The sequence below is a fragment of the Neopelma chrysocephalum genome, unplaced genomic scaffold (genome assembly GCF_003984885.1).
Source record: "Neopelma chrysocephalum unplaced genomic scaffold, ASM398488v2 Primary Assembly neopelma1_147, whole genome shotgun sequence".
Lineage (NCBI taxonomy): Eukaryota > Metazoa > Chordata > Aves > Passeriformes > Pipridae > Neopelma > Neopelma chrysocephalum.
This window is the reverse complement of record NW_020897809.1, coordinates 6,258,875-6,284,205: the sequence shown is the minus strand read 5'-3', so window position 1 is coordinate 6,284,205 and position 25,331 is coordinate 6,258,875. Positions and strand designations below refer to the sequence as shown.

Sequence of the window (25,331 nt, the reverse complement as noted above, 5' to 3'; positions counted from 1 at the left end):
TCACCCCAAGTTTCAGAGAAGAGATGATACGTTTGGGCTTTTTGTTGAGAGACTCCTTTTTCTTTTACTTCAGACCATAGGAGGATCATGAAGACAGTTTTGTCCACTGCAGATCTGTCTTTTCTGCAGTACTGGAATATTGATTTTAGTACAATCACCTGTAGCACTTTCTTGTCTTCTGTGCTAAAATTTTCCTTTGTTTTGTGTCTTAGTTGGGATGCAACATATGATTGGCATATGAGAGGAGCTGGTACTCTTGGATCTCAGGAGCTCTTTTGCATCGTCAAACTTTGTCTCAGTTTTTTTCAGCCAAGTTTCACCTGTCTTATTTCTATTAAATGCATTGTAGAGAAGGTGAGCATCTTTTAGATGTGATTCCTGTGTATGTAGAATTTGAAATGGTCTTTGAGAACATGTTGGGTTAAGAAAAGCTGTAGAAGTGTTTGAGAATTGTTGATAGAACTGTCCAATTATATTAACAAGGATAGGCGTGGGAAATGTCTTTTGTCACAGATGCTTATCCATGCTTAAATCTACTTTTCTAATATTAAAGACTACCCTTCCAGCAGTGTTGCTTTTGGGAAGAAAGTTTTCCAAAGCATACAAAAACTGCATTTCAGAGAGAGAAACAAAATTGTAGCTGTTTTTTTTTTGGTTTTTTTTTTTTTTTTAGAATCAAGAAGAGGAGGAGGGAAAATGGTTTCCTTGTATTTGACTGTGCTGTTGGATGGAAGACAAAGCTCGGTCTCTCTTGCTGACTAATGTCATCATCAAGGCATTTTTTTCTCCCACAGAGCAATTTTGTCTCCATTGAGACCCCCACAGCCATTGGCAAGACCATGGCCTGAGATTAAATCTCATGCTTGGGTGAAATTCTAATGGCTGTAATTGTTTCCTCTTTTTAAGTCTGTGGTCCCTTCATCAAAGAGTGGTGCGGAAATTATGCATTTATGCTGTAAAAAGAGAGGTCATGATTACCTGAACCTGTGGTTGACTTCGGGGGATTCTGTGTCGTGTTCTGGCAGTGGTTATCCACGCTGACATTCTGGTGTGTGAAATGATTTAAAGAGTGGCTTAGAGCACATAAAGTACTGGTGTGGCATGGCTTGGTCCTCGTTGGGGTTGTGCTGCTCTCCTTGGGCTGTCGCCCGGTCAGGGGAGCAGCAGCAGCTCTGGTGTGTTGGGCATCTGCTGGAATAGGAGAGAAGGAAAAGTAGTAACTGTAGGTCGAGGTAGGTTTCTGGAAATGATCTACTTCAAGGGTAAACTGCTAACCTAGTGCAGCCGTGAAATAGTGCTGGACTTGTCTCGCCCAAATTGTAGAGGACTTGGGACCCATCAGCAAGTGTTAATGTAAACACTCTGAGCTCAGAGTTTATTGAAGGTGTTCAGCATCTTGAAGGGCTGCCCCAGTGTGGTAGTGCTGGCTGTGCAGGAACCCAACATAAGCATGTCTGTGAATGTGGATATGACAACACTGCAGACAGTTTTATAGAGGTAGATTGCCTGGTCCTGCACAACTGGAATATATGTGTGCTTCAGGTTTGCTGTGTGACAGAAATATTCAGATATTTTGTGCTGTTTGTCTTTATTGTGCAGTTCTGTGTGTACACAACTTTGGGACTGTACTGTCCCAAAACATCAAGTTTGTACTCAAATTTATGAAGTATCCTTTAAAGACATCAGAACAACTGACCAAGAGACATTTCATCAGAGAATTAGGAAAATGGTTCAAATTGTACTTAATTTTTGGGTGTCAGGGCTGCTTTAAGAGACTAAGGAAACCCAAAATATTGTTATTCTTAAAAACATTCAACACTGGAATCTTTCCCTGATCTCAGTGAGATGATGAATATTCAGTTTAGAGTATTAAAAAATGTATCAGCAAAATGCCTCACAAGTGTCAACAGTGCTGTTCACCTAAGGGACCAGTTTTGGGCATTTAACACTGAAACTTTGGTCTCTGGCTACATTATAGCTTCAAATAATATGATAATATGCCTCATTTAAAAAACCTGAAAAGCACTTAAATTATAACTGTTTGTTTATATATGTATAAATAAAATAACAATTATTTCAATGTTTTTCTTATTTGATAATATTTATCCTTGTGTATGGCTAAAAATTCAAAAGTCACAAGTCTGGCATCCCTAAGAAAGGTGTTTAAGGAAGTAATTTTGGTTTTTTGGATTGCTTGCTGTGTGATAGCTTTTCACCCTGTGGGGTGGACCAGCATGAATATTTCTTTCCCTGAGTAGACTTTTCACCTGAGTAACAACTGAGGATTCTCCCATTATTTCAAGTGCTTTGATAAAGTTGTGGTGGCTGGTGGTGTTTGCCCATGTGTTTGTAATTGAGCTCTCCCCTTGCTCTCTCTGCTGTATATTCTGACATCCAGCAATGCTTTTTCTGTACAAAATGGGTGGTTAACTGGAGTCTTTTGTGGGAAGAGATTCACCTGTCTGTGCTTCTAGGGGCAGTAAAAAAAAGTGTATTTGATTAAATCAGATATACCAAACTTTATGTGGAGAAAATACTTTTCTGGTTAAGGGAACAGAAGAGTTTTAAACTGAAGCTAAATTCTATTTCAAAAACCCTCAAAACCAGTGGCTGAAAATCCAGTCTTTAAGAAAGTTGTCTCAGATGTGTTTTCCTTACTGAACTGTGTTCATTTACAAGTTGTGTGTAGGTGGGTGTTTGGCTGTTCTTTCATCATGTGTCCCTAAATGTGTGTTTTGTTTTTAAGCTTTATTTACTGTATACAATAGTTGATTATTTTAGTAATGTCCAGCACTGCTTTTGTGGGGTTTAATGTTTTCTTTGTTGTATTTTAAAGCCAAGCAAATCAAAGTGAAGATAAATTTAACTGTTGGTTTCTTTACTTACCCTGCACCAAGAAACCAGCGAGTCCTTAACTTACTATGGAAAAGATCACTGGGTTTTTTAGACTTGTAATCAAATTGATGCAGTGGTTGGAAGTTATTTTGGTTACTGTACTTGTTTCTTTTTCCTTTGCATTGTAGAGATCTGTATTTTTGTCCCACTCAGAAAAAGGTAGAGTGTGGCTAGGAAAGCAGTAGACCACATAAAAAATGATGTCAGGTTTATGGAATTTTTTTGCTGTATCCTTGCGTATAATTGAGTCAATCCTAGGTAAAACCAAAATTGACTATTGTGAAATTTAAATAAGTTGGCAGTATCCTTTTGAACCTTACTGTTTTAAATTTCTTTGCAGTAACTTATGAGCTCATGTAAGAACAATTGGAATGAAATAACTTCAAACATTCTTGTAACTAAGCTATCCAATATTTATTTTAGTAGCATATGATGGTTTCACTTTTTATTGCAGAGCTAACAACTTTGTAGCATCTCAAGTGCAACTGTATTTACTGGTTTTATTAGATGCCGAAAATTTTCAGGATGCCAGGATGAAATCATCAAAATGCACTCATTTTGGGGATGTTGTTATTCTATTTAGAAGCTGTTATGCTTCCTATGAAAGATTTGTACTTTTGTCCTAGTTCCCCTTTATGCACTGTTTGATCAGAAGTGGAATAAATAAGGTCTGTGAATGAGATGTGTTTCTTGCGAAGAGGATGCTAAAGTGGAGTCTGTTCTCTAACAATAATAAATTCTTTTAGGGGTCAGAAGACAGTTTAAATGTGGTAAAAGCAGGCAAGTTGAGCTCAGCTAAAGCAGTTCACGTGTGAGAACTTGTCATGAGCTGCAGAGTTGTGTAGGTAACAGTCGCTGAAATACTGGATGGTCAGGCACTAGTTTGTAGGGGGCAAGCATGACTTTGTAGGAGGTCAGCAAAATAGCACATCAAACTAGTTTTTGAAAATTAAATATATTCTGGAAATCATGATTTTCTGCTAAGTGGTAATGATCAATGCAAAATATTTTAAATGCCTGAGTTGTAATCTCTTTCTATTTCTGTTAGCTCTGAGCAACCAAAAAAATTGAGCTCTAATCACGAAGACTGTATTCTTTCTTGGTGATTTCAGCATTTCATTAAGCAGTGATTAGTACTCTGCAATTATGCATTCATTTATCTTAGTGATGCATTTACAGTTAGAGATAGTGTTGGTTTATTGAATTTGGCTGATCCCTAGCAATTTCAGCAGATTTTTTTTTTCCTGCCATGCAAGAACATGCAAGAAAGCAGTAGGGAGGGGTTCATAGCCTTGGCATTGTTTTAAGTGATAATCTTATCTGATTTTTATGGGGAAAAAAGAGGAAAAAAATATTTGTTTTGTTTATTTGCTTGGATTCCCCCCCTTAGAACTTTCAGAAATTCCATTCTGAAGTCCATCTCCAAAGGCTGTTGCTCTGTTGGATACCCGTGGTTCATGGTGTGCCTCTTTCAGGTGCAGAGTAATAAGCTGTGTAGGAGGCTGGTCTTGATGCTTGTGGTTGGAATAGATTTTTCTGTATGTTCATAAGCTGGCAGTTCCACAAATGAATTAAAAAAAATCTTAAGGAATGTCAGGGAAGAAGAAAAAGAGGAGGAACAAATGTAGTGGGAAATGGGGTTGAAAACCAATTTCTTGATGTTTATATGGTGTCCTTTGCAGTCTGAGTAAGAGGGAGGAGAAAAGGATCTCAATACTACTAAAACCTGCCCTTGTTCATTTTGTATTGTAACTGGATAAGGATTGAGTGGGCACGGTTGGACTGTGAGGTACGATGGTTTGTGGTGGTAGAGTTGGGTCGCTGATAACCCACCTTTGCTTCACTTCTGTTTGTTTCATGTTTTCTGTTTCTAGGTTTTAAAATTATCTATTCAGTTTGCCTTCAGATTTAACAGCATCTGAACTTGAGTTCTAGTTTATTAAGAGAACTGCAGTGAAATAGGCTTCTCTGCCTGCCCAGGGCTGCTGCAGCGAGAAGAGATTGTTGCTGCTCTCTTGGGACTGAAAACTTAAAAGCTTTCATTCTGCCAGTAGAACCCATCCTAAAGCTTGTGTACTCAGATGTTGTAATTCAGTTTTCTGTGGACCAACAGAATCTAGCTCTTGGAGAGAGGCAAATCTTCTTTGTACACTGAACTCTTATTGTTTGAGTAACAACATCATTGGGTATGTTTAAAACATGGTGACTACAAATGAGAACTATTTTAAATTTTTTTCCCCCTCCTGATGTCTCAGTTCTCCTCTCATTTCCAATGTGTACCTTGCTTAACAGGACACTAGAGGGGAAAAAAACCATGTAAGTGGATGTTACTTTATTAAGGGAGGAAAAGAATTAAATATCCATTTATATGGTTTTTATTTCATGGGGTTTTTTTGCTTCTGTCATTAAATAATATTTCATTTTCTTTACCTACATTACTTACCTTTTTTCCTCTTCGTACACTTTATTTCAATGTTACATTTTTACCAAATGGCAAGATAATTTTTTCTTCAAAAGCAAATTAACTATGACATTTTAAACATAATTTATAAAAATAATTTATTGGAAGTACTTTAAGGAAATCCTTTACCAAAATTTAATTTAAGTCCTATAGTAAATTGTCAGTAAGAACATACTTAATAAAGTTCCATTGTATTTCTCTTCCGTTATTATTATATGATTCTTCAACAGCAGTTGTCTCCATCGTTTGATGCGAAGACTGAAGTGCCCAGATAACAAATGAAATATATTTACTTAAGTTCATTTGAAATTAAATTCTCATTCTGAGTTTTCCATCCCTTATTCTGTAATTTTAGTTCTTACTGTCAGGAAGTTCAATTTAGAATCTATTGTGCTCTCTGAGACTAGAAGTTGTGAATGGGAAACAAGACCTAACAAAATGTGAAAAGCAGTAATTAAAAATATAAAAAAGGCTCCTATGAGGCAAAAGCATCTAAGAATGGGTTTTGTGAAAGAGAGAAGTGTGTATTCTTTAGATGTTCTTAGTATACTTGATATACTTTTGATCCTGTTTTGTGTTCTTGCTTAGGAATTTCTTAGTCACGGAGGTTGGATTAGCTAACGCAGATGATTTTGGACTTCTGGGCACTTTTCTAGAATCCCATCCCAGTGAGAGAGTGATGGCTCAGTGCCTGCTGTTGCTGCTCTTTGAATTTTTGCCGTGAGAAGTATTCTCTTGAAATGTACAGTTAAATGCAAATTTACAGATGCAGCTTCAGAGTAGAAGTATTGGTGCTTTGCACTCTGTATTATTTTCTTGTTTATCCAGGATTCTTAGTCTGTTTGTTGCATATTTCCATTGAATAACTTGAGCAGTGCCAGCATTCCTAAGAGCTGGTCACATGAGCCTGGCAGAGCAATGTGTATTCTGAGCAGACTTTGTTTTCTGTAGGCTTTCATCCCACTTCCCTGGGGATGTTGTCAGCCTCTGTTTTAGCTTGAAAATTTAGATTTCGATTTGGGAGAAGTGTTTTTTAATGATCAGTGAACCAGGAGGGTGAGTGTGGGATGCAGAGCTGGAAGACCTGCTGTACTTTCCTTATGATGACCCTCCCTGGTCACAGAAGCACAGTTCTGGTCTTGATGAAGGTTTTGAGTTTGAGTGATGTTTTGCTTAACTGACAGATGTTACTGCTCACAAACTTAGTTTATACAAACTGCCACTACTGCTTGTAAAATGTAAAAATATTTGTGTCAACACTTGTGTTTTATTCAGTTGTTCATTCATCCTAGAGAAAATGTGGAAGAACTTGCTTGGGATTATACTGAAATATCTCATTAGATAGTCATGTTTTGGTTTATGTAGTATTTGAGATGCATTATGAAATTTCTGTGCAGGGTTATGTTGAACAATTTCACCTTTTGAGATTCTTCAAAATACCTAATAGAAAACTTTTTTCTTTATTTATGAGGGCTTTTAGAGATAAGGGCCCTGGTTTTGTATGTTGATGGTTACTGTATGTTCACCTCTCAGGATCTATGCTTTTCAAAGTATAAAACTTGAAACAGTAAAATAACCTGGTTGTGTCAGAGATTAAAATATTTTCATTATTTTAGGGAGCAATTGGTCTAAATTTAGTCTGTGAGCTTTCTAAACCTGGTTTTGTGTTTATCTGTGAAGTGCCATGCACACTTGCAGCTTTGTAGAGGTAACAGTTCAGACCCAGGTTGGGTGTTTTGCATCCATGCAGCCTCCTAGGAGTGAACTCAGTAAAGGAGCCTGCAGAATTAAGGTCCAAACCAATACAAACTCAGACCAGGTCTGTATTTTGTTCCTTAGTTGGCTGCTCAACTTCATTCACATGAACATCTAATTTGACATAGTAAAGTATATAATTCAAAGCATTTAAAATACTTATTTTTAAACAAATACTCTACTGGTGAAATTTGGAATATCTTTTTATGGCACTTATTCTCTGCTGTAAAATTTTTTTAAAAAGGTCATCTGGTTATCAATCATGATACCTTAGATTTTTCACCTTGCCTTCTGTTGGTACTGCTGAAAACATTTGCTCAAGCATTGCTACTGTCTCTTATCTCTGTGTAGTTATAGATCATTAAATTCCGACCCCGCTTACTGCAGTATAAATTCTAATCTTGGTAACTATTGTATCTAGTTTTATTTAGTAATTAAACTCTGCACTGCTTTCCTCCTTTACAGTGAGCATCACCTTTTATATTATGGTGAGCTTTTATTAATTATATGGAGAATGTGTTAATGTGAGACAAATGCTATACACTCTGCACTATGTGGAGTGCTTTGTAGCCTTGGCAATTTAGATAGTGTATCCACATGATATAGTTTGTTTTGTCCTGAAGTACTGGGATGTGAGATTTACAGGACTGTTAACCCCTTCGGACTGCTCTGAAATGAAGTGTGTATCTTGTGCAGTCCTAGTCAGCAAAAATTTAAATAAAAATAAATACACTGTCAGAAGCCCTTGTGTTGGCCTGGCAGGAGGTATGAAATAGTACCATGTGCTCGATAATGGCCTCCTCACTTTGGAAGGGTTTCTGTGATGTGACTTAGGGGAATGACCAACTATGCAAAATACTTGTTATTTTCATGATTTGGTAGTGAATTGTTAGGCTGGGCCTGATGTCTGCCATGGACTGAAGGGCAGAGAACTGAGTACAAAATAACTCTAGCAAAATCTGAGTGGGGAATCAAAATTATAATTTAAAACAAACAGAAAGTACAGCCTTTGTGAACATTGGAAACTCCATTCAAGTGAACTGAGAATAAACTAATAGATCACTGCTTTGAGTTTGGTTTTCGGTTGATGAGTTTGTGGTGATTTTTTGCATATAAGCACTTTCCTTGGTAGTGCAGTATTAACTCTTAAAACTTTAGCAAGAGCAATTTAATGGCAACATTAACTCTTCAGCTATTCTTCATCTGTAATTTGTAAGTTAGCAAAGCACCCAATATCTAGCATGGCAGCAGGGTAGGTTAACTGTCTGCTGCCTAGACTGTCCAGAAAAATTTGTTTTCCAAAATATTGCTGTTTACTTTGGCTCTGATAATCTGTGCACAGTGCAGAGAATGAAAGTATCCTGTTTCTCAGAGCTGGCATCTTTAATTTGTTTGGGACTGGTTGGTTTTAGAGATTTTTTTCATTTGTGCACTGTATAGCTGTGTAGTAATGCAGGTGCTTGAAATAAAGCTTGACATAAAAACTGAGATTGGTTGCAGGGTGTCCTTCTTGAGAACAACCTTACTTTTTTTTACTCAGCTCGCTGTTCTTGTAAGGGTTATAATTATTGTTGGTGTTTGGAGATGGTGAAGGTTTGAAAGTTAGTGTTGTAGAAGTCTCATAGAATTGGGTATCATGACATTGGATTAATTTGCTAGTTTGAATGTGTATGGAGTTGTATGTTGATGTAAATGACAAGGAGTAACATAATTGTTCTCTTTATATTTCCACTTGGTTATTTGCTGCAGTAGGAATAACAGTTTGCTGCATAACTGTCCCAGAAATCAAGAAACTTGCATCAAAATTGCAGTTCACTGTGCTCCAAAGTACAGAATACTCTGAAGGCAAAATGTAATATAGTCATGGTAACCTGAGGTAGTTGTCTTCCTTTTCTAACTTCCCACTAGGTCTTAGTAACTCTTTTATTCATTACAGATTAACCTGCTGAAGAGAAGCAAAGCTCTAATTGAGTGTATGAAGGATATATGTAAGAGATGTAAACTGAAAGAGGCATGTTTATTGCTGTTAGTTGTAAGGGGGTGGTTCTTTGTTCCTTGTTGTCCACCTCCATTTGATTCTCAGTTGTATTGAGATTTGCTGTCGCTCGACTGACAAGTTTTCAAACTCTGTCCATGGCATTCTGTCAATGCAGGTGATGACCAAGTGTTACTTGGCTTTACAGCCTTGATGTCATTCTGCAGCTGGGCACCACATCTGTCGTGACTCCTGGTCCAAGCTGGGGTTCTCTTCGAGAAGAACTTCTTGACCCTTTGTACTTTGTACAGTATCCGCCTCGCAGGCGGACTCTGGAGCCGTTGTCTGGAATGCGTGTCTAACGTGTTCCACTCGGACCCTCGGTTCCATTCCATAATGTTGGCTTTAATTGACTGTTTTTAAACTTTCATATACAATTTGGTTGTACACGGTAAATTACCACCCTCTTCGCCTTTTCCTGAGAGCAAGAAAGTAGAATCCAGACTCTGCTTTCTCTTGCTACCTTTTACTATTGCCCTTGGGCTCTTTTAGGGACAGCACTGGTGGGTAGTGTTTCTGTCAGATGACAGATCTTTTTTTACTAGTGGTTTTTTTCCTCTAATCTCTCTTTTACATTGTGTTGTACTTTTGGATTGAATTCTGCATTTGAAAGTTTAAGAATTGCTACTTCTTGTCCAAAGAAGTATCTCCAATTTAATAACTGTTGCCTAACTCTTAGTGTGGCTATATAGCCAATGTGTCCTCCAAATTATTTTTATTTTTTTAAAATATTCTTATATTTTAATTTTATTTACTTCTATGTTTATGTGAGCACTTTAGGACACTACCAGTAGTATAACCAAGGCTGGTCTTTACTATATAAGAATGCCTTCGTGGGTGCTTCCGAAGTGTCAGAATGTATAGCATGGGGAAGATGACTGCTATCATACAGGTTTCATCTAGGCTTAAATGCTTGATGAGAGCATCAGCAGAAGCTGTTTTTGAGAAAGAGGGGTAGTTTAGTTACATGAGGAGAAAAGTTGGCGATGCTGCATACAAAAGAAATTTTGCAGTCCAAGCTCAAAACAGTGATGAGCCTCTTGTTCGTACTTGGTATGAATAAAGTAAAACAAAGCCTGCCTTTATCCCCCGTAACAGGCTTATGAGCTCATGTTTCGGCTTTTCCTTTCCCCTCCCTTTCTGACATGGACTCTGTCTTTTTTTTTCTCTGCTAAACAGACAGTAACTCTCCACAATATTTTTAATCTCAACAAGATGTCCAGTGGCTGATGATGCAAAAGTGTTACATCAACAAAGGGGATGATAATTTGGAGCATTCCAGGTCTGACATTTTTGGCCAAGAAACTGTGTATTGTGGCCACTGATTCCTCCCTGCACAGCATGCTTGCTTTGGGCAGGAGACTACTTTTCATTGACTCCTGTTGTGTGCCTCCCTCCTCCTTATTTTAGGCTTCCCCAAGAAGTTATGACTGGAAGTTTCATGGTTTTAGATGAAAGAGCCTGTTGTCTGGTTGAATTATCTCCTTTCTGTCTATATTTAAAGCAAAGTTGGCAGGTAAAAAAAAAATACAGTAAAACAAAAGCTCTGTTATAGTAACATCTTGAGCTAGATTAGAATACAACTGAAAGATTGATCTAATATTTTTTATTTTCATGTGTTTGCTCAGGCTGCGTGTTTACCTGTAGCCCATTGGCACCTGGCAGTGGAACTGGCCTTATTTGACTTTGGATGGGTTCCTGGGCACTGGTGGGATCTAACCCACAGAAGTTTATTCACTGAAGTAAATTTTGATTGTTTAGATAAGAAAAGTCTATATTATGGAATTCTAACATAATACACATTTATAATCATGGATATTGAGTAGCCATAAGCGCTTGTACTCCTAGATCTTTGAGAGAAAAATTGTTTTAAAACCTAAAAGAAATACTTTCAATTTTTTAATGCTCTAGTGCAATATTTTAAGCTAACTATTTTTTTTTGTACTGACTGAAGTGGACCCAACTCATGAACCTTTTTATTCACTGAAGGTATAGCTGATACTTTTAAAAAGTAAGGCCTTAAGAACTTTCTCATGACAGCTAAACTTCTTGAATTCGTATAAAAATCTTAGATCACATAATTTAGCCTTGCAGCTGTAGTTTTATTGTGCAAAATATAAATTGATTTATAAGCTCGTTGCTTCATAGACGTGCCTGTTCCTTATGTACAACTGTTATTGTCGTAGTCTGTGTTCCCTCACAGCATAAAGCCTTCAGACATCTCTGCAGTCTCTGTTAGGCTGATTTCATCAGGTACTACTTCTAGTCACAAAGTTTTCCCCTATTTAATAAAGGTAAGGTGGGATAATTTGTCGATTTCTACCTGAATGCATCATTAACTGTTGCAAGAGGGAAAATTAGGGCATGGGTTTGGTGTCTTTTTTTTCTTTTTGTAAATCTTATTTTTGATGCAAAGGCAGTTCTGTCGCCAGCCAGTCCAGCGTGTGTAGCCTCTCCCCCCTGCCATAAAACAATGAGCACATTCAGGCACAACTCGTGTTTTCAGTTATTAAAAAACGGAGCCGTCTGTCTCTGCCTGTGACTTTAATCTTTAAGCCTTTATTCCCTGTACCCCCCCCCCTCTTTCTTTCCCCAACCTTTTGTTTGTGAAGTGCAGAGCTACAGGATATGTGGGCCTGGAGTTTCTGAATGTATTGTACATTCCCCTGGCAATTACAGATGTTTATAACCCTGACTGATGTTATTTCAGTATTGTGGAGGGTGAAGAGAAAATTAAAGAACACTCTTTTCTTTGCCCCTAGCGGTCTTCAATTTTTTTTAAAAAAATTTATTTTTGAGGAGAGGGGAGGGGAAAAAAGAAGAAGCAAAATCTGAACTCTAATTTTTTTACAAAAAATCTTGTTTAGCATTCTCAGATGGAACATATCTGAGAGCTGTGCAGGAATCTTCCCATAACCTACCATAACTCATCTGTTAGGACAGGGTGTTGCATACAGTGTTGTAAAAAGCATAATAGGGCTGGATTATGGTACAAAACAAGCTGCTTGGTGTGGAGTGCATGACCTTTGCTTACTTTATTTCAAAGGCAGAGACAAGGTAGCTTAGGGCTAGTAATGATTTTAGAGTAGAATGACATGAATTTATTTCCGGCTTTGTATGGAACCTGGGGTTTTTTTGTAGAAGAATGATTTAGAATCTGATGAGTTAAGAGTTTTACTTTTGGACTGGTGACTTGTTGAATTGTTTAAGAAAATTTATTTTTTGGTCTTGTAGAAATATGCTCTTGGTCTGTACAAGGTTTTAAATCAATTTTTTATTGGAGGTGTTGGAGCTATCTAGAGCTGCAGGTGCAGGATTGATGTCCTTGAATTGACAGGATGAAGAGAAGAGAATCTAGTAGCAAATCTCTGATGTGATCAAGGTGATAATTTGGGTGTTTCTTGGGGATTCCAGTGCCTTTCATGATCTTCAGGGTAGTAGGCCTAGAGCATTAAATTTAAGTAAAGTTTAATGAAGTTGAGAATTTCAAGTTAGTTCAGCAGTATCTCTAAGGTACAACTTTTGTATCTATACTTCTTTTTGACTGTGTTCAATCTGCTGTTTATAGGTTTTGGAAGTTTGGAGTTGCATATCTAAATGTATGTTCAGGTCTGTCTAGCTACACTTGTGTGATGGCTCTTATCTCCTATGACTGCTGTATAGAACTTGTTAGACTGATCTTTTGAAGATATGGCAGAAAAATGAACAAGAATTTACAGTGAGATATCCTTTGGCTAGGCAGGACTTTAAAGAAATTAACACAAAAGGTAGCAAGAAAGTCTTCCTGTCATCTAATATTGAACTGACTAAAATATGCTTAAAGAAATTCTAACAGATGTTCCAAGATGTTCATAATTCAGTCATTCTCCAAAGCACCCAGAGGGAGGCAATAGATGCTCTGTAGTAACAATTCTCCAGTCTTCTGGGAAGGAAAAAACCAACTAGCTGGTCATTAGGCATAGCACATTCTTTTTATCCTGAGATCATCAAGTTGTGTGTTGCTTGTGTAAGGATTTCTGAGATGCTCTAGTTCTCTTTGTATTACAGCATGGGGGCATGGATGTGATCAAATCCTAGATATGCTAATGGAAAGATATCATCTTGTACAAATGTTAAAAGAACTTGAAAAGATGAAGAGCTGAGCGTGAAATAGCACTGATAGAGAATAGAATTTATAGAAACGTAGTAGATATTGTTCAACTGTCTTTCCCCCTCCTGCCCCCCACCTCTGAATCCAGTACGGGGCCTCTATGTAATAGTAGATTCAAATACAGAAATATGGACACATTGATTAGGAAGCATTTCAGTTGTGCTGTTCTTGGAAAGCAGAGTGTTCAGTTGTCTGAAAAGCTAATACAGGAGTTCACTGCCTGAAGCAGCTCATTCGTTTGGTCTTGGAAAATATATCAATTTATTCTAGTAATTTTTATTTTACTACTTTGCTCCTTCCCATACAAACCTGGTTTTGTATGATTTATCATTCATAATGGAGGGTATACAGGTATAGCCTGCTATAGGCTGAGCCTGGAAGATCCTGTAGTATTGGGGCGGTAGCAGGAATTTTCATCGTTGTAGGTACCAGAGGCTCACTATTTGTCTCCACACTCCAGTGTTTATTATTAGTAGAGGAACCTCAGGTGTGACATTGCTGAAGCTGGGAACATTGTTTCTGTCTGGTGTGAACTGAGTCCTTAGAGATGGAGCAGAAGACTCTGGATGTGTAGAAGTCTGTCAGAACTGGGGATGAGCTCATGTCCTCGTTCATGCAGGTTTGGCGCCTTTGTATTTTTGGATGCTTGAAATTTTTTATACTGTTTAGCCACTGTTTTCTCTTTCTGATCTTGGAGATAGCTTCGAAGATGGTATCTGTCTGTATTCCCTGGAGGATGGAGTGAGCAGAATGATCAAACTTGTAAGTCATATTTTTTGCAACATATTTAGCATTATCATATGCAAATATAATTACTTTTTTCCAACTTGAAACTTAGCACGGCATCTTGTAGAGAAGAAATGTAAAACTGATATGGGTCAAGACTATAAAAAGGGTATTTTTTTTTAATCTTGTTCCTTTTGACCTGTTTGCTTTTCAGTGTTTACAGTAAAGACTTTATGGACCATCAGGGACCATTTATGGTCACTTTTTAAGGCCCAAGTGTAATGTTACTTTATATTTAACTCTTCAGAGCAGTGCAAAAACACATGTGGCCTTGATACCAAAACAAAATACCTCTGAATAACAAGTCTGAAACTTGAACTAACCACTCATTAGGCTCTAGGAAAACTTGCTAGGACCTTAAGCACACAGTATATTCTGAGGAGGTCAAAGTGGGGTTTTACAAATATCCATTTTTTATACTTTGCACCTTTCTTTTTCCTGAAGCATGAACATATAGTGTTGATTTACTGTCACATTGTTTCAAAAACCTTGTTTTATGAACTCGACAACTTCCATGCAGAAAGAACTTCACTGCAAACCTCTAAGTTTGGGTTTGATATGAATCAGTGGAATTACAGGTGCTGGAAATGGGACATGACTTCTTGTTAAGATATTTTATGGTCTGGATGCCAAATTATGAAACTGAACCTTTTTGTGCTAGGTGTAATATAGACACATAGTGCAAAACACAAACAAACAAAATCCCACCAGAAAACCCAAACAAACCAGATTTGCAACCTGAATTGTAATAACCCAATTGATCTGTTCTGTGCTTTCTCTTGCTTTCAAGTGTACAAAATAATAATTTTTGCTACTATGTGCCATAGATTGTACTCCAAGGCTGATGAGCTGTATAATGACATTCAGTCTAAAATGTTAAGTAACTTTAGTTTTGTGCAGTATCCTAAATATTTAACTTCTCAGCTTCACTGCTGTCTGTATTTGCATATACATATATATGAATGACACGTTAAAAAGTTAATGTTTGCTAATTAATTCACAATTTATGCACTTTCGACTTCTAGCCAAGAAAGAAATTAAAGCAGCTGAAATACCACAGCATTATGCAATTGAGCAAATGCTACCTTTTTTTGTAGCAGTCATCTGCGTCTACTCAGAATGATTGTTGCTTTTCCAAGGTATGTAGGCTTTTTTTAAACTCTACCACAGTTAATGTTTTCAGCATTAAAATAAGTAGAGGTCTCTTCTGGATTCTGTCCAGTTTGTGCCTTGTCCATATAGAAATTCAGATCTAGTAATAGGTAGCATTACAGAGAAGAACTTTACTACATATGGAGGAAAGATATCTTCTCTCGTATGGTGCTTTACCTCCATTTGTATACATGCTATGTATTACATGGCATTTCTTGTTACAAGACAAGGATTGTTTGCTTTACTGTGCCCTCACTGTCTATAGGATTCTCATTTGGGATGATTTTCTGGTTTTCTTCAGAAATATTTTGAAGAACAGGAATTTAAATGCCAGACCCTAGTAATCACTTACCTGGTTTGTTAAATTTTCTTTGGAAACAGTCGAAGCGAATGTTTTGGAGGGTTAAAGCAAGAAAGTCAGTGATGGAATGAAGTGTCCTTTGCTTTAAATTTCATTTTAGTATCTCTTACACAGGATAAAATCATAAATGTTTTATAAACAGCAGAATTTCATCCAACTTGATGTAGCTTGAAAAATCTTAATGATGTGAATATCAAAGCTGTATTTTTATTTGTCTAAAGACAAATGGTATGTAGCAGCGCTAAGTTTGGATTGTTGTGCTATTTACTGTCACATAATTGATTGTGCTCTTTTATTAGAGGTGTGTTACTTTCCTTTCTCTTGCTCAACTTCACTTGCTTTTGTCATTGCATGCTGTTAACATGGATTTTTCTTTGTAAGTGAGGTTGTTTGTGAAGGACTTAATTGCATTTGTCTTGTTTCCTTTTTTCTTTAAGGAATCTTTAAAGTGTTCTTTTCCAGAGAGTGACTAGCTCTAAATGAAGTATTTTATTTCAATATTACATTGTATATAGGTAAAGTCTAATACTTTACCTTTTTTGGCTGGTCCTACACATAAGGCAATTTTGCATTGAATAGCATATAATGACTGTCATTTCATAATTTTCTGAAGTAGTGGCACTAGTTTTGTGTATATACATGTGTACTTAGATTTCTTCCTGTGCTTCCTAACAATACTGTTTATTCAGCTTGAAGTTTCTCTGGAATTCCTCAGGCTGGTGTTTCAAGGACAGCTTGTCCTGCAGCAATGTCCCTCCCCTAGAAATGGGAGGTTTGCTTTGCTCTTTTCTCTTTTCCCTTTGCAGCTCCTGGCTGTTTGGTCCTGCTGCCTCCCCTGTGCCAACTCTGGCTGTCCCTGGGTGCCGCAGCAGCTGGGTCACCTTGTCAGCCTCAGGGAGAGCTGTCTGGTGTGGCTGAGATGAACTGACTGGTCTGGGCTTCAACCTTGCCATTCATCTGATCCTCTGTGAGCTGTGGGACACCTAAATAAGCACAGTGTTGGGGAAGCATAGCTAGGAATAGGAACTTCCCAGCTCAAGGAACTGCAGTCTCCATGACCAGGTGACAGAGCAAGTGCCTTTTCACTGCTCCACTTGACTGACAAGTGCTTCTAGGTGTACCTGACTATGTACAGATAGTGATGGAGATCAGTGCAATAACCAAGTAAAGCGTGTGATTGCCCTGGTTTGAAACCACTAGTGATTTCTATTTGTGAGTCTTTGGAGGAAGGATTCTCTTTAATTGTATGTAATTTTTACAAAACTACATGTAATTTTGATGTGTGTTTATCCAGTGAATTTAGTCAGATTGCAATGAAGGCTTCCTGGTTTTGCCTTGTTTTGGAATAGTCTCTCTTCTGTAGTGGTGGAAATGACAGAAGTGTTCAGACATTGCTCAGACTGGTGCTCTTGGTTTTCCTCTGAGGAGGCTAAAGACAACATGGGACTCCTTATATGCTTGTGAAGGATCTTTTGATAATCTTCTTTCTTCCTGTGTTGTAATGCTTTTTTTGAGAGCATTTTCATTTTAAAGTTTGTTTGAGTTTTTTTTTTTCTGTAACTCTTCCATTTAATGTAAGCTTACTCCTGTGTGCAATATTGCAATAACTAGACCAGCATACAATAGTAAATTATTAGAAAATGTTCCTCAGTCTTTCTTAGCATGACCTTCATAAAGGTCTTATCAGCTTTGTTTGTGCTACTCAGCATGGCTAATGAAGCTTATTGCCATGCTCTAATCACTGTAGGCATTTCTTCCTTTTGAAGAACAGAATTGTTTCTGACACAAATAAGTTAAAACTTATTCAAACAAGATAGATCCATGGATGACTTGACAGAGGAGAGAGTAGAGGCCTTCATTGTTTTTATCCTCTTCAGAACAACATGGCACACTGTTTCATCTGGGAGATGAAGTATCAAGTATATTCCGAGGGGATTCTTGGGTGAGGTCTTTTGCGAAGGAACACTTTTATTCCTTATTAACAATTGTCTCACTGCCTACTATTTGTAGTTAGTTGAACTCATGTTTACAAATAAATAACAGGTTAAAACAAAGAAATAAAATAAATAACAAATAAGAGAGGAGTTATTTGTGTATAAGAAACGGACTTCTTGCCATTATGCCCTTATTTCCATACTGGTTTCCCTTTCTAGCTCTCAGTTTAAGACCAACCATAGTGGCTGGTTTTCATCTAAAGAGAATTTGTGCAATGACATAATGCTTCTAATTGTAAACTTTACTGTGCATTCAGAAAGAAGTGGGTTGCCAGTCAGATGCTTGCTGCCAGAGATATTCCAAACTATCCAGAGTTTGAAGCTGCACAGCTCTGTTTGAACTTAAGAACGACCTGCTTTGGATATGGTGGTGGGATGCCTGAACTCCATGAGTTCCTTTTCTTTTCAAAGTGTTTCCTAACAGGAGTTGTATCAGTTTTGATCCGTGATTTGCATTGCTTTGCAGAGAGTTTCTTCATGTGTAATTCATGCTCTCCAGTTGTGTGCACGTCTCTTCTGCCCCCTCACACCTCCTATTTCTGTTTGAACTTTGGGAGATTTCGTATCCCGTCAAACATTTTCCTTATTCATCACAGTGCCTCTCCTAAGGTAACTAGCAAAATCCTGTGTGACTTGTAGCATCTCCCAAGGTGTTACTCTATATGAGAACAGGGAATAATTTAGTTGTTTCTGAATAAAGTTTCTTAACAAAAAAAATGGAGAGGGGGTTGGGAAGGGGGAAGTTGCATACTCACTGCATGATATAGACAATATTTCCTGCGACAGGAGATACTAACCTCAAAGAATTTAAAATAAAACATCGATTTTATTATTTTTTTTGAAAGTGGAATAGGGGAGGCAAAAATGGTAGAATAGTTGGTCTTTTTATCCCATGTGCAGATGAAATTGATTAAACCTTAAAAACTCGCCTCAGTCCACCCGGTTTATTAATTGAAGAATTTCCTCTTCCCTAGAATGGGAAGTGCACATTAAAACAGAGCTTTGCCCCTGAGTAGCAATGATACTTGAGAACAGTACATTTTCTACAATCCTATTTTCTCTTCTACAGTAAAGGAAATCCTAACATGGTAAAAAGCATATTTAAAAAAAAAAAAGTATGTTTAAGGAAGTCCTCTTTCATTTCCTTGTAAAGCATGAAATCAAATTATAGCCCATGGCCCACAATTATTTTATTTTTACATTTCAAATTCCATTTTCTGCTTCCTTTTGGTGCCTGTGAACAGGAGTTGTACTGTTTGACTAAAGTCAGCTAAAAAGATTACCACAAACAGGACACAGTAGTTTAAAGAAGCCCTGAGTCAGAATCTCTGTCTATGTTCCATTATTGTGTGGTGTGCAAAACCTCCCCCTCATTCACACAGGGACCTGACCTCTTTTCTTCCCTCCACTAGCCCAGGTTTTACCTTTCAGAGCCAAATCAGCTTTATATTGATGGATTATGGGGAATCTGCTTGCCAAAACAGTACAACTTGTAAATGCTCTTATATTCTTGATGTGCATTTGGTAGAGAAAACAATTGAGATTCTGCCTATTTATGGAAAATGCCTTTTGGTTTTCCTTTTCAGTAAGGATGGAATGAGCATCTAGTTCAGTGCTTGGAGATTATAATGGAGTGGTTCTGAAAGTGGACTCAGTACATGTATAATAAAAGAGTAATAAATTTTTGGAACTGATAAAGTAATATTAAATGTTTGGGGTCTTGTTTGTTTGGGTTTGTTTGTTGTTTTTTTTTCGTAGACCTAATAATGTCCTTTTTTTCTACCTTACTCTAAATGTTGCACTGTGGTACTACCACAGCTCAGTCTGGCAGTTTGGGTATATCATTTACAAGCATTTGACAGATTGCACAAACAGAAGGTATTTTGAGTTCTGTGATCAAGGTTGAAGGATATTTTTTTATTTAAGATGTAATGTTCTGTTCTAAAATAAAACATGGCTGTTATAGTGCTTTATGGTTTTTAAAAATACAGCCTGTAGCTTGGGTACTCCCATTGGTGTTACCCTGTGAATACTGGTGTAGCAAATGTGGGGTTTATTAATTTTATGTTTTTGTGTAAGGATGTGACACAGTAGCATATAAACATTGCAGAGCTTGTCTACTTTAGCTTCAGTGAGCAAGATCAAGTGTCCTTTACTTATTGTGTGGAAATCAAAGGTGGGCGCAACACTAAACACGTTTACGAGGAGTGAGTTTAATGCAGGGGAGGAAGGTCTGAAGCCTTGTTGCCTGGAACTCTGGGTAGACCTTTCTTCCTATTTCAGTAAAGGTTTGAAGATAGATATATTATACAAAATACTGCAAATGCAGAGAATGCAGTGCATTTCATCCTAAAGGTTAAAAGTTCATCAATACATCCTTTTATTAATGCATACTATTCTTTTTTGTTGTACTCAGGCAGTAGCTGGTGAGTTCTTTCAGGCTCTAAGGGTGAGACCTAGCTAGGAATGATGTGGTGCAAGTGGTGTCATTTTGCTCTTCCCTTGGAGAAATTGAGTCAATTGCCAGTTTAGGGAAACTCGAGTTGCTGCCTTCTGTGGTTTTGAAACTTGTCTTAATCTGACGTGTGATTCAACTAGTCTCATGAATAAAGAGTAATAAATACTGTTTATAATCAGATACTCCCCAAAATTCAGGAGCAAGAGTGGGTTGTGACTGTTCAAAGCAGTAGCTAGACTTTATCTTGTCTCTGAAGGTGTTTTTCTTATTATCTGAGTTCAGTGTTCCCTGTCACTTTTGTGGTACAAGTGAGTGCTGCTACCTCCAGGTTTAGCTGGCAGTTGCAGTTTTTGTGATGCTGTGCTGCTGGTCTTGTGTTTTGCCTGTATCTGGCTGTCATCCAGATTCTCTCAATTCATGTTTTATCTTTCTTGTTTGTTTTTCTTCACTCTGACTATCTACTTTGCTTTATTTTTGCTGTGGTTTAGCTGCTTATCTTTGCCATATAATTCCCATCTTTTCCCACCCCCTTGTGTTTTCTGATGACAACTAGTTTGTTTCATTTGTTTTTTGCAGGGCTTCATCTGAGCTGTGTGTCATCACACAAAGGGTACTCCAATAGTTGATCTTTCATATTCAAGCAAAGTGAGAAATCACTCATTGGGATTTATCTGTCAATGTTCTTGAACACTTCTTTCATAGATGAAGTGGCAAATAAAGGGTTACACCCCTGTGTTTTCTATAGAAGAAATAATTTGAGTACCTTAGTTAAACTTTGTCACTGATTCTATATGACCTTCTATATGACCTATATGCAGATAAAATATTTTTGATTGCTGTGCTTCCTTATACACAGACCTGTCCTTTGCATGTGTCTCTACTTTGTTCAGAGTAATTTCAAGCCATTTGCCTTCTTTGAAGGCTCGAGGAACACTCAACTCTTCCATAATCTCTTCTAGATCACTCTCCTTAACTGTGTGGGACCATATCCTGTCTCCTCTTTTGAGCAAAAGCTGTGTGTTTCAGTTCTCTGTTCCATTTCACACAAGAGCACATGGCTGGCATTCTGTAGTCAGATAGTGCAGGTTTATTGAGTGATATTTTCACCATGTTTTATTCTTGTTGCTGTTTTTGGAGTCTCCACTTGGTATGGCGCTATTTATTTTATCTTTACAAGTGAGATTGGATTAGTTGAGAATACTCATGTAATCCATCCTCACTTCACTGTTCCTAGTTAAATCTTACTCTGCTGTAGAAAATTATTCAGAAATGTTGTTTCTTTCATTGACTGAACTCTGATATGATCGTGAGCTGACTGTTTCCTAGTGTGCTAGAGATGATGTAAGTAGTGAATATGAAGTTAAACAAATTCTAAGTCTACTATTACCATTTGCATGCTATTAGAGCAAGTGTACTGAATGAGATGTTCCATGTTAAACGGGGGACAGTTAGTTTTGTCAAATGACCTGCCAACTTTCCTGATTGGAAATGTTACATTTGTGAATCCCTGTTCACTGTATTTTGACTTCTCTAGATTTTATTCTAGTATTTAATGGACTCTATGCATGGATGATGGGCAACTAAGAAAATGGGTTCTTGAATAAAACAAAAGGTAAAAACTGTGTAGGAGAAGATTGAAGGATTGGGAAGAAGGTGAATTGTTAAAGATGGCTCAAAGAAAAAAGTTAAGGAACTAAATCTTAGCATTAGTTTTTTGCCTTAGTTTTACCCGAGGGTTCTGTAAACTTGAGCACTCATGCCTTGATATGCATGAGTAAACATGTACAAAACATCCTGATACCTTGGGGAGAATGCAGTCAAAAGTACTTCTGTCAATGCTGTCCTGATCTTTCCCTTGGTTCCATGACTCTGTTGAAGGGCAACAGCTTCCCACCCTGCTTGTGTGCCAGCTCTCTGCCTGCCATGTCTTCTCTTCCATCTTGTGCCATCTCTTACAAACTGTGGCCAGTCAGCACTTGAAGGCTTTGCAGGAGACACAGTAGCTGTGCCGACAATGTTTGTGAACTTGTATATGCTGCTGTTTCCTTGACTTGTAATATTTTTTTTGTCTGGAGTGTCATGGTGTGTTTTCTGGGGTTTCTGGAGTTTTTCCATGGACTGTACAGTTATTTTTCCTTTGTTCATCTTCTCTTTGCTATGAAATGCCCCGAGTAGACATTCTTGACCTTCTAGCAACTGGGCTGATGATTTTTGTGGCTCTTTTAAAGTGTTGCTAAATAGATTCATACATACAGCAATTGTAAGCATTTGCTTTATAGCAAATGTATTCAAAGCAGTTGATTTAGTGTTCCAAGGTAAAGTGGCCCTTGTACTGAAACTGCATATAACAGTTCAGTGCAGATTTTGTCTCCTGTTGAAATGAGGAGATACCCATTATATACACTATATATAATGGATCTCATCAGCCACCCTTTTCAAGGTCGGGTTTGGGTCTGGTTACTTTGGCTTAACTTTGGATCATGAGGATTGCTATGCTTTAGTAGTCATAGTAGAGTTACCTAAGGCTTAAGCTGCAGCATCATTTTTTTACTAGATGTCCTTTTAATAGTATTAATAATCCATTTGACTTGATGGTTTGGTTTTAATTATTAATTCCCATTCATTTTAAGGATGACACCTGTGTAGTGAGAATTACTGTGTGGTACAGTGTAATACAAAACATGTGTGTTAAGTGTAAAAAAGCCCTGCTGTATGTACTTATAAAAGTGGATCTGTTCTGATTATTAACTATTTTGTCCTACTCAAAACTATTTTCATGCCATTTTTCTCCTTGCTTCCTGACCTTTAGGTCTGCACTTGTGTGGTGTATAGTCTGAGCCTTTGGTACAGCCTTGATGACTTTTGTGTTGTAATTTAAGCAACTTCTAAATCAATACAATTCTTGAAACAATAAAAATACAAACTACTTTTGAAGATATAATGTCTGTCCAAAGTTTGTTAGGGTGAGATATTTGAAACTGTTAGTGAAAATTCTGATGAAATGTTGGAAATGTCATAATTATCCCACTAGTGCTCTGAAGGGTTTAGCATTCATTATTACAAGATGAAAGCTCTGGTAGGTTGAAAATAGTCATTTGTAAATGTAATTTTTTTTTCCTGTTGTAGTTCCCACCCGCTCATTCACCCCTGCACTTCAGCCTTGGACTGATTTCCTATCCTGAGTTCATGGGAATTAGGAACAAGGGTAGCTGTTGTCATAGCCATTGTAAAAGCCTTAAAAAAAAAAAAGGGCAGGAGGAAGGCTGGAGAGAGTGAAGGAACAAGGAACAGTTGTATTGATTTCTTGTTCTTCTCATTTAAGGCAAATATTAAAAGTACTTAAGTTCAGAATGCTGCAGTTTTATGTGATTTCTAGCTTCTGTAATCTTTCAAAATGTGCCTTTTTTTGAAATATGACTTTCTAGTAGTTCAGCTTTAAATTTTCTTTTAGTTTTTTATATTTAAACTTTGTCAATATTAAGGTCTGTTGCACTTTACTATTTTGGTATTCAGAGTATTTCAGTTACCTGGAATGAAACAAGAAAATTCAGAATGTAATTAGTGGAAGGCCCAACATTCATCAAAAGCTTCCTTGAAAACGAATTTAAATCCATGAAATTCAGGTTGCTTCAATCAAAAGATTAAGGGATCATGACAACAGTACTTTGAAAAATCAAAGTAATCCATAAGCATGATAAGTAACTTCAGTGTAAAATTTAGGAGCTTTTTCATGAAGGGATCTAAGAATCGGATCCTTGTGCCTGTGTTTGAGATTACAAGTTATGTGGATGTGAATTGGGAGTAAATGGCAATATACTGCAGGTTCATGAATCACTTCTTCCTCATGTTGTGGGATTGTAGGAATTTCTTTAGACTTGGGATAAACTTGGCTCTGATGGTGATCACTTTGTTTTCACTTTTATCAAATTTTGGACTTTGAAAGAAAAATGATAGGAAGCAGGTAGGGACTGAGGATTGTTGATGTAGTAATGGGGCACGTGGTTGGCTCTTGTTGGGGTTGCTCTGAGCGTGCAACTCTCTGCAGTGTTGCTGTGTTTCTTCAGCTCTATCATATTCCTACTTAGCTTCTTAGATAATAATTTTTAAGCGAGGCAAAAGTCATGCTTGTGTTGCTGCAAGGTTAATTTTCTTAGCACTTTCTTTAAGGACAGTGATAACAGCCTTAGACTTGAACTATCAGTATGGGGGAATATGTAAACTACCACATTCTTCAGTATTTTTTATGATCTGATGGTAGCATATAACAGCTTAAATTCCTGAGGTCTTAATTTCAGAAGAGCCATGCAGTCAGTGCATACTTTGACGTGTGTTTTGTTTGTCTTTCTGGGTATTTGTACATCTGCTGACATTTTTTATGGAAACTATTTGAGAAAATGATCCCTAATCTTTTTTTATGCTGCTACCATACTGACTGTGAATTCTCCTCCAGGTGCCCAGATAATCGATTTGATGATGCTTGTAATAGATGTGACAAAAGGGATGCAGACACAGTCAGCAGAGTGCTTGGTAATTGGGCAAATTGCCTGCCAGAAGATGGTGGTGGTTCTGAACAAAATAGATCTCCTTCCAGAGGGAAAGAGACAAAGTGCCATTGAGAAGATGACTAAGAAAATGCAGAAGACCTTGGAAAATACTAAGTAAGTGAACAATGATATTAACACCTGACTTGTAACAATGTTTAACAAAAATACCAGCATTTCCCTTCCAATGTGCTTCTAAGCATGCTGAGCCATCTAGCAAAGATGATGAAAAGAGAGTGAAAAGATTGCTGGAAACTCCAGTGCCATTCCATATTCATATGTGCAAGTACCATTTGTGGAGAAATATTTTCCTATAATTAAGCTTTTCAATTTAATAACACAAAGAATACCCAGATGAAAAGTCTTGGGTCTGTTTGGCTGTTTTTATTTGTTGTGAGGGTAGGTGTTTTCTGGATGTGTTGGGGTTTTTTTGTGTGGTTTGTTTTTTTTTTTTACCCTGTGTTTTTGGTTTTGGTTTTTTTTTTTTTTTTGGTTGGTTTGTTTGTGGGAGGGGTTGTTTGTTTTTTGGGGTTTTTTTTCTGTTGTTTTTGTTGTTTTGTTTGTTTTTTTAGCCTTTGGGCTTGCAACTTTCGTTATGATCTGGAAGTCTGTTTCACTCCACAGAAAATCAAAGTGTTAGGAAATCTTAAATGAGGATGAAAGCTGTGATTGCAGCAGTTAGAGATAGCAGAATGATGGAAGTTTATATAATGTAATGTGGCTCTGGCTGGGACAATATTTGT

The 25,331-nt window shown here is 37.3% G+C and overlaps 1 protein-coding gene across 1 annotated transcript in view; it reads left to right on the top strand.

The window, feature by feature from the left end:
- The window catches only part of EEFSEC (eukaryotic elongation factor, selenocysteine-tRNA specific), a 119,991-nt gene that overhangs the window by 8,326 nt on the left and 86,334 nt on the right, over positions 1-25,331 (top strand). Inside the window, exon 2 of the mRNA XM_027700398.1 lies at positions 24,498-24,705. Within this exon, the coding sequence (XP_027556199.1) occupies positions 24,498-24,705 (208 nt within the window). The remainder of the gene's footprint in view (positions 1-24,497; positions 24,706-25,331) is intronic.